Here is a 10,512-nt window from a genome sequence, read left to right on the forward strand (position 1 = left end):
TAACACCTGATTTTTACGACCGAGAGTATTTTGATAGTAGGCACTTTGTGTTTCGCTGTGACCGCTCGCATGAGAGCGGTGCGATGCGTGGCGGTGGAGTCATGGTTGCAGTGCGCACTGTATTGATGCCGCTGCGTCGGAACTGGCCGACGCCACCGCGCGCTGCTTCCGACTGCATTTGGCTATCCATACTCCTAAATACAGGTAGTAGTAATAGATGTTTAAACATCGCCTGTGTTTGCATACCACATGGATCAGGCTACCGTGACGCGCTGGAAGCATTTTTTATTGTGCTAGCGATATATTTAATAATCGGCCAAATGATATATTTTTAATTGTGGGTGATTTTAATGTTTCTGAAGCGGTTTGGCAGGAGACTCGCACTTTCAGCAAATTACTACAAGAAGGTGGTGACTATGCTGTAAGATCGTTGAGAGATTTTTTAGCGTTCACTAATCTACAGCATTTTAATGGTGCTTATAACACCAATAACAGAATCTTGGACCTAGTGATGAGTAATATTAACTGCAATGTCACGACTTGCTGTCAACCGTTAACCCAAGAGGATATCCATCATAAGTCAATAGAAATTTGTTTGAATGTTAATAACTTTAAGTCTTTAAATTCAGTACCCACCTATAATTATAACTTCTATGCAGCAGATTTTCTTTCTATTAATGAGGAACTTACAAACATAGACTGGCCTGAAATATTTAAAGCTTTAAGCTTAGAGGAATGTATTTCGAAACTTTACTGCATTGTAAGGAATTGTATTACAAAGTTTGTTCCTTGAAAGATTATCAGATCTTCGCAGTCCTTTCCTGTATGGCATACTAAGCCCTTAAGAAAATTTTTGAATGAGAAAAGAAAATATCACAAACTGTGGAAGTTGTATGGGAATCCCTTGGACTATCAAAGTTTCAGTGTTCTGAGAAAAAGAGCCAATCGCATGGAAACCGAATGTTACAATAATTATATACAGTATATAGAAAATAAAATTCAAACAAACTCTAAGTATTTCTGGACCTATGTCAAAGCTATTAAGGCTAATAATGGGCTACCGCAAACGATGACCTTTAACGGGAAAAGTAGTAGCGATGGGAAGCAAAATTTGTTAATTCTTTAATGAACACTTTCATTCGGTTTTCGTAAATAATACTAGCCAATCGCTGCCTAATCAATTGGACGCTCCCGTAAACATAATTTTGGATATTGGTTCCGTCGAGATTCACCTTAAGTTGGTAAACAAATATTTAAAAAAAATTAACGTCAACAAGGGTGTGGGGCCGGATGGGATACATCCTTTGTTAATTAGCAAGTGTGCTGATGCGCTGACTTATCCCCTCACTCACATTTTCAAATTATCTTTTAGCAGTGGTTGCGTGTCTAAAGTCTGGAAGTATGCTTGGATAACGCCTATACCTAAGGGTAACGTGTGTGAGGATGTCACTAATTATCGGCCGATTTCCAAACTGTGCCATTTCGCTAAGATACAGGAAAGGATTGTTACTGATCCACTGTTTGGGGTTGTGCAGCGCGTTATTGTCCCGAACCAACATGGCTTTTGTAGAAAGCGTGGTGTGGATAGCAATTTGTTAACTTTTACGGAGCTTATACTGTCAGCAATGGATGATAACGCACAAGTAGATGCTATATATACAGATATACAGATTACAGCGAAAGCATTTGATAAAATTTGTCATAACACACTACTTTTTAAGCTCTGGCAGCTCGGAATTCGCGGTGACTTGTTCCGATGGATACATTCATACGTGGAAAACCGTAGTCAGGCTGTTACACTCTGCGGTTACTGTTCTATATACAAGAATATACCCTCTGGAGTGCCTCAAGGATCTCATTTGGGACCTTTGTTATTTATTATTTATATCAATGATCTGACTAAATCCATAAGTCACTCAAACGTACTACTATATGCGGATGATACAAAGTTATACAGAGTTGTAAAGGAAACAAATGATGCTGCGTTACTGCAAAGTGATTTAAATGATTTTGTTCATTTTTGTAACAGTTACAATTTATTTCTGAATGCAGATAAATGTTTTACCATTTCTTTTACAAGGAAAATAAATTCAATAATGTACCCTTACAAAATTTGTGGACAGGATCTGAATCGCGTAAGTGAGATTAGAGACCTGGGTGTGGTAATAGACTCCAAACTTTCATTTATCCCCCATATAGATAAGATTGTTAATAAGGTACTCGAGGCATTTAACGCCCACCTAACATGAAATCTTTTTTTTTACTATAAATATCATATAATTGTGACAAGTAATTTTACAAAAATAATAAATATAGTTTTCTGAGTCGAAACATGTTAGTTATGTGCTATATCTATTTATGATTTTCATGCTAATATCATGTTTTTAAAAACCTTGTATTGGGCGTTATTAAAAATAATGTGTTAATTAGCGCCCAGTTCCCAAATAACATGCTGGATGGCAAAACAACCTTTATGGATGCCATATATCGAATAAAACACAATAGTTGCATATAAATTTCTTTAATTGCCATAACAGAAATATTTAAAATCAACATTTAACATAAAAAATATCAAACTTCTTGACAACTCTAAACTATCTTGAACCCTTCGTTAACAATCATTTTAAACATAATTTTTCAATTCTAACATAAACCGTTATACACATTAACCGTAATAATGCAATTTTTTTCAAAAAATACAATGTTGTAACTTAGCCTACATTGGGCGTTATTAAACTATGAAGAGCAGTTGCGCCCTGAGAGGATGGGACTTTAACGCTCATTCATAACAAGTCTTTATAGGAGATCTGGCAACTTACAAACTATAGAGGTAGTAGCACCCAGTATCATATTTATTAATAACAATTAGTATTCTCGTATATACATAACTTAAGTCATAGTATTTGTCAGTCTGTGATTGCTTTGCAACTTAAGAATTAGTGATAACAATCTGAGCAAACAAATTCTTTGTCATCTTTCGTAAGACCAACACAGTCTTCATGGTACCACTTCTTACATTTGCTACATTGTCGCATAGACAATATTTCACTGTTACAGCATGCATGGCAATACCACTCTTCTGTATTATCATTTTCTTTGTTTTTAATTTCTTTGGTTTTTCCTTTTTTATTTGGTTTCTCAGACTTTCTATTCGTTTTTTTCTCTCTTAGAGTTTTCGTATGTTTTGCATTATTTTCCTGTTCTTTTTTATTTTTAACCTTCTTTATATTCCTTTGCTTTGTATTTTTGTCTTCTGCGAATAGATCCTTAGTAATCCTTTGACCTTTATAGTTGATCGCTTTTTTACGCGGATGTTTAGTTTTAACAACTGCATATTTGGGCGTTGGCAGAAATTCTTGAAATGGTGTTTTACTATTTTGTTTATTTAATGTGCTTAATGGAAGATTATCTTCACTATCATCCGAACAAGTAAAACCATCAGAATTTGTTTTATGAATATCTCGCGATAAATTATAAATGGTCTGTTTTTTGGGTGTAGTATATACCTTGTTAAAAGAACTTTCATTCTCCTCTTCAGATGACGTATATACATCCGCTACTGCAAGTTTGGAATAATTTTGGTTTAGGTGAAAATCCACTTCTGACACAGAACTTGCAATACTGGTTATAGGACTTATTCCTCTATTATCCTGAACATTTGATATTAGCAACCTTGAACAGCTTGCTTCTAATGCTGAACAAGTTGCTGCTAAAATAGAAGGTGATGAAGCAGAAGGTCCGGTATCTTCTTTCTCTCTTTTTTCTTCTTCTTCTCCTTCTGAAAATTCCGTAGATGAACTATATTCTACAAGACGTGATTTTGTTCTTGTACTATCTTTGAAAGTTACTTCTGATTGTATAGAAATATCTTGAAAGTTACCAGCATAATCGAGTAGTCTAGTGTTTGACATGAACTGTTTGTGAGTTGGTGGGGGTAGAGTTTTTGATAACATCGACGGTTTAGCAGTGTCTTCTTCTGATCCGATGTCCTGCATGAGCTGCTCACAAGCGGGGAGGCATGGAATATCTGATGGAAACGTTGAGTTGCCTGTATCAGCGTCTAGATCTGAATCCTGCATTGGTTGCTGCTGAATTGCAGAGCAAGGAATTTCTGATAAAATCGATGGAGCATATGCCTCTTCTGGGATTGCTTCAGGATTGAAAGGGAAGAGTCCCGTTGCCTTAAAACCATTTACTATGTTGCTGTGTGTCATACATTTAGGCCAGACTTGACTAAAAATTTTATTAAACGTGGATTTGGTCATTTTTTTATCTGCGTTTGCATATAAAAAATTCATTGCAGCTTCATCCCAGTGGTGTTCAAAGGACTTGTTTACTGATTTGTCCAAAGGTTGAAGCTCATGCGTAGTATTTGAAGGGAGACAATACAAGACTATGTCATTTTTTTCAGCTTCATCGAGTGCCTCGCATGAGAGGTGACATTTAGCACCATCAAAAACCAACAAACATTTCCCAGCTACCTTGAATTGACTTAGGTGCTTAATGAATTCAACAAATAAGTCAGACGTCATGCTACCCTTCGGGGCCATTCTAACTAGTGTCCCAGCTGGTAAGTTTTCTGACAAATCAGGTCTTTGTCTTTGCCCTTTAAACAATATCATTGGCGGGATTGCTGTACCGATGGCATTTACGCACATCGTTATAGTCACATTTTCTGCGTGTTCGGGGGCGATAAGATGAACTCTTTTACTTCCTTTTTTGTTTTGTTTGTGTTTTTGTGTTTTTATTTTTTATTTTTTGCTGTTATGTACGTGTGAATGTAGTAACAAATAAACATTTTATCTATCTATCTATCTATCTTTTTCCGCCAACACGGTTTGTTGTTTATGTACAGTTATACGGCATCCTTTTTCATCCATATTGTACAATATCTCCGGATGTCGTAGGATGTCTAACTCATCATATAACTTTTTCACAGCCTGAAAATGTTGCTCCACGATGGATTTGTTTAACTTTTGAGCTCGAGCTGGATTCATTATCTGTAGCTTCCTTTTGCTGATTGATGGATTGCGTTTCAAAAAGAGTCTTAGCCAATCGGCACCGGCTATCCTTTTTACTTCATTGAAGTTATTTTTTATATCATATCTCTCACAAAAAAGGTACGCTTGTTTTCTAATGAATTTTGGTGTGAGGGGTACTCCAATTTTTGCAAATCTTTTTATTCTTGCAACCAAATCAGATTCCTGTGTATCTGTAAAAATTGGTTTTCGCCCCAAACGCTTTGTAACGCTTCCTATTTTCAAATGGTCCCTTAAAGTTCGTCGTGGTATATTATAACTTGTAGATGCAGCTCTCTGAGTGAGCTGACATCTTTGCACAGCTTTAATTGCAGCTCTCATTCCATCTTCAGTCCATGACTCCCCTCTTTTTTTTTTACTCGTTGAACTCGGCGTTGTCATTATACCTTCCTAAAGAGAGAGAAAGACAGTTTAAAAAATAATTTATTTATTTATTTATTTATTTATTTATGGCATAGCTACAGAGTACAAACTGAGACATTGCTTAAAATTAACTTATACTACAATCTGAGTTAATTTGCACTCCTATGACAGCCACGCACGACATTTGCGAGGTAAATAAATGTACTTTTAAATTAACAAACTAGAAAAAATAATCAAACTCTACTCAAAAACTATAGTAAAAAATAATAATAATAATTAATTAGTACAAATCATGTTACACATACATAATATTAAGAATAAGATTTTTAAATAAACAACATATTCAGTTTGTCCTTACAAATATTTAAATAAGTATATCGACTGTGGGAGAATATGTCCAAGTCCTTACACAAGTCATTATGGGCTCTACACATACGGTAAATAGGATCGTTATATAATTTAAACATTAAAATAAAAAGTATTGAAATAAAACACAATTTTCGGTTTACACGCTCGTTTTAGTATATTAAAAGCAAAATTCACTCAAAGTACTCATGTAAGGATAAGAAGTATGTTAAATTACGAAATTGCGACAAATTCAGAAATTGAACGTTATTTTGAAATTTAGTTTCGCATTTCAGCTCACCTGCAGTGGAATATCACAAGCTCTTAATGATAATCACAGAAAAGGCTATTACAGGTGGCTGCGAATTATTAGGTACTATTGTTTTTTCCATATTATAAATACGCCCACTTGTAGGTCTATAGCGCCCAATAAGGATAACACCGCCCAATGGTCTCTGGACCGGGCGTTATTAACCGAATAACCGTTATTGACAACTAGATAATTTTTTACATAATAATGTAAACAAGTTTTTAAAAATCAACGAAATATGATGGGTGAATACCTACACTACAATACAAATATAAAATTTTAAAAGAAATATAGTAAAGTATCACGCAACTTACAATTTCTTTCAAGCAATTCTTATAACAGCGACGTCCGTGACCGATGTCCTCGAAGCACAGCGCGTCACTCGCAACACAGGGGCCCGAGAGCCTTACACTTACGATAGGCGGGTTCCTATTGGTGAACTCTATGTGTGTGTGAGTCCTAACGCGGTTAACTCAAATAGAAGTGCGTTTTCTTTCGTTTGGGCGTTATTTCACAGAGGGCGTTAATTGCCTTACCTACCTTAGGTCATACAAATTTTTGGGTTTTATATTATGCGTAGGAAAGCCATTTAAAAACGCTTCTACCTATAAACTGTTATTCAACAGTTACGTGAGAAGTCGGCTGGAATTCGCAAGTCCAGTTTGGAATCCGTATCAACAGGTTCATCAAATTAAAATTTGCAACGAAAATTTGTTAAATCCTTGGATTATAGAATCGGTCACCAGCACACAGATTATAACTCATCCCTTACATTCCATAAAATTAACACCTTGAAGCAACGTCGCGAAATCGCTGACGTCACGTACTTGTTTAAAATATTACATAACATGGTTGATGCCCCTTTCCTATTGGGACAAATTTATTTTCGTGTACCTTATAAGCAAGAAAGAACAAGTCGTAAAAAACCACTATTTGCCATTAAACCAAGTAAGACCTGCTATGGAAGTAATAGTTTTATAAAGAGAGCATGTACCTTATATAGTAGCAAATTAATGAGTATAGAAATATTTGATAAGTCGCTATTAAGATTTTAAAACCACATTACTGAACTTATATAAAATCAAACTAATACTATGGATAAATAATGTTCAAACCGTTTTCGTGATTTCTTTGTTTTTTTTTTGTTGTCTGTTATTGTAGTGTGACTTGTCTTGTTGTATTTTCACTGCTTCCTCTTGTTTGCATATTATGTCGATGGTTGTGAGGTATACATATAGATTATAGGTTCTCCTAGTAACAAGTGAGCCGTCTTGAGTCTTGAGCTTTATAATGGAGTCAGGAGTCCTGCAGTAAAACAAATAAATAATGATTGGTGCTTAACATTTACGTAATACCATCAAAAATGTGTAATCTCTATAGTAGTATGTAGTAGCAGTATAATAATATGTTGTTCTTACCTAAAGTTTCTGGCCTGCATACCACCCATTCTCATTGCTCTTGATAAACGTTGACGCTCATATTTAACATCTCTGGATTTGATTGAAAGAATATAAGTTGTGATTCATGTTATTGTCTGAAATGAAATTTACCTTATTAATATTTAGATTGTATTATATTTATAGTAATTAATTAATTGTAATATAATTAGTTAACTATTGTGCTTACCTTAAGTGGAAACCATGTTTTCGTATGTTATTTCCAATGTAAGTCTTTCCGGGGTTTTCGCATGCCGTGATAGCAATATTATTATTATAAATTGTATATAACACAAATTGGAAATAGCTGAACTGGTTCACTGATGGATTGCAAAGACTATATACTTCTTTTTATTTAACATTTTTTTTCTCATTCAATGCATTGTTAATAATTTAATAATGATTTTTCAATTAATTTACGACTTGTGTTCCGTTACGTAATGACACGACCGGTCCTGAGCGCAATGAGTTACCTCTGTGTGCGCTCTTGCAGTTTATTAATATGTTTGTTCTGTTCCGTTGTTCCTGTGCATGAGTTTTTTGTGTTGTATGTGTTATGTCTATATGTCTGTGGCTATATCCATTCATAACTTAAAATTGTTTATCATAGACCACATACATACTTTTTTTTCTTCCGTGTTATTTATTGCGTATCAGATTGTCTGTTTACTTACTTTTTGTTTTATTTAATGTATATTTAGGGGACTATGGGTTTATTTATAAGTTAATTTTAAAATATGTATTTTTTTACATGTGTGTAACTGTCCCTCAATAAACAAAAAATAAATAAATAAAATAAAATAAAATAAAAAAGAATTGATTAAATAAACAATGACCAACACAGAAAAAGAAAATTATTATTTTGTGAAGGAGAAAAAGTGATGGTGAGAGATCAGCGTAAAAATAAAAAACGGTGATCTTTAGGGAAAACAATAAAAATTTAGTACCAAACACAACCTTTATTGTAGATGTGGAGGGCCAGCAATGGAAACGACATGCAAACCAACTATTAGAATGTTCCCAATGTTTAGGAGAATTGATTTTATTTATTTTGTACAACTTACACTTACAGTACTTATAACTAAACATGTGAGTCATAGTCACAAAAAAGGTTGAGTCGATCACCGGCCCAAGATAGTATGCGGAATTTGGACCACAGAGCTTTGGGCGGTGACCGCCTCCAAATAGTAACCAGCGGATGTTAGAAATTTTTATTCAGTGTTACTGACCACGTCAATAGCATTTGTTTTGCTTAAGGATTCAATTACGGCTAGGGCTTCGAAGAATGGTGTCCATCTTAGTGCCACACTGTGTGGGTTAAATGAAAGTTGAATAGAGGGTATTTGCGCTGACGAAGGACGTAATGTGAGATTGGCAGGATAAAAAAAAGAATTTGAGCCAATAGAGGAGGGTTAATACATCCTCTTATTAGGTTAAAAATATATTTTAGAAGCGGCAGTTTTCGCCTTATCTCAAGCGATCTATACGATACCATGCCCAAAATAAAGGGTGTATATACATATAAGGATAGTACCCATAACGTTTACTATACAAATATCTCAAAAATGATTTCTGGATTCGTTCCAACATTGCCATATAGACTTTATTGTGGGGATTCCACACTGCACACGTAGCTTCCAATTTACTTCGAACAAAGGCGATATCCGCTCTCAAGATGCGCTACCCCCACCTACTCGGCCCTTAAAGGATAGGATAAACCTACCACAAAATGGCGGCTATCCGGTTTCGCAAATTAGAAAAGCATTCAGTTTAAATACAAGTTTTTATATATAAAAAATATTATTCTGCATTGCTAAATAAATACCCTTCGTATTACCAATAAAAACATCTCAAATAAAATGCAGTAACACATCGCAAATCCTGCACTTAAAAAGCACTAATGAAATTTTTGGTGTACTTGCATAAATATGATAATATTCCGTTTGAGTGATTCAAACGTTTACCATGAAATTACACCTTAAAGTATAGTTTATAAATATTTATATTCAGGGTAAACTTCTTTATTTCTCGAAAAATAAGACAAAAATACGGTGGAAAATTATTACGTCATTTTGACATTTAACAAAGACGTTGTGATAATTCTCTTGTATTTTGATAATTAATATCTCGTGATTTAGTAGCTTTTTAAAAAAGAAATATTAACAACAGTAGTAAAAAGCTATCTAACCTACTATTGTAGGAGTGGCGAAAATTAAGAGTCGGACGGGCAGCGTAACGGCTTTTATTCAAATTTTTTTTTTGGGGGTAGACCTCTAACTTAAAAGTTGAATTTTAGTTGCGGAATATATTTTAATTAAAATAAATAATTAAATAACACTTATAGGCAAAATATTTACATATTATGACAGTTTAGGCTACAGTACCTGTTGGCAGTCTAGAATCCTTACAGTTACTCCTCACTTACAACAAATCACAAAAAGCACACAACATTCACATGGAGGGCATCAAAGGCAGTGTAGAGGCACTTTCTCAATCTTTTTCTGCACGGATGACTGCATTTGAAGACGAACTTAAGAAGATCTCGCCTGGTGGTGGTGTCTCCAGCAGTGGCCTTGCTCAAGAGTTCCAGCAATTCCAAACATTTATATTGTCTGCACTGGTTAGTCTTCAAAAGCAGTTAAACTTGCTCATGTCCGAGTGTGATGCAATAGAAATGCGTTCTAGGCGCAAGATGTTACTGCTTCATGGAATACCTGAAGCTAAGAATGAAGACACCACCCAGGTGGTACTTAATGCAGTCTTAAAGCATCCAGGTTTGCCAGTTATAAAGCCAGATGACATCAGGCGAGTTCATCGTATGGGGCGTGCCACCAAAGAAAAGCCTCGCCCCCTTGTTATAAAATTCTGCTCACAGGATCTTCGTGACAAGGTATGGTTTTCTAAAAGTCAACTCAAAGGAAGTGGGTTCACTCTGTCCGAGTTTTTGACCAGAAGGCGCCACAATCTCTTCGTGGAGGCCAGGCAGAAACTTGGAGTGGCTAAGTGCTGGACAAGTCAG

The 10,512-nt window shown here is 35.1% G+C and overlaps 1 protein-coding gene across 1 annotated transcript; it reads right to left on the bottom strand.

Moving 5' to 3' along the window:
• Window positions 1-3,144: 3,144 nt before the first annotated feature.
• On the bottom strand, window positions 3,145-5,420 carry LOC113236244 (the record flags this gene model as incomplete). Its single annotated transcript, XM_026472250.1, has 2 exons — window positions 4,820-5,420; window positions 3,145-4,714 (listed from the first exon to the last, which is right to left on the bottom strand). Coding segments are annotated over exons 1-2 (2,171 nt in total), but the record flags the coding sequence as incomplete, so codon positions are not given.
• Between the last annotated feature and the right edge of the window lie 5,092 nt (window positions 5,421-10,512).

Source organism: Hyposmocoma kahamanoa, unplaced genomic scaffold, assembly GCF_003589595.1.
Source record: "Hyposmocoma kahamanoa isolate Upper Pololo Valley unplaced genomic scaffold, ASM358959v1 90327, whole genome shotgun sequence".
Lineage (NCBI taxonomy): Eukaryota > Metazoa > Arthropoda > Insecta > Lepidoptera > Cosmopterigidae > Hyposmocoma > Hyposmocoma kahamanoa.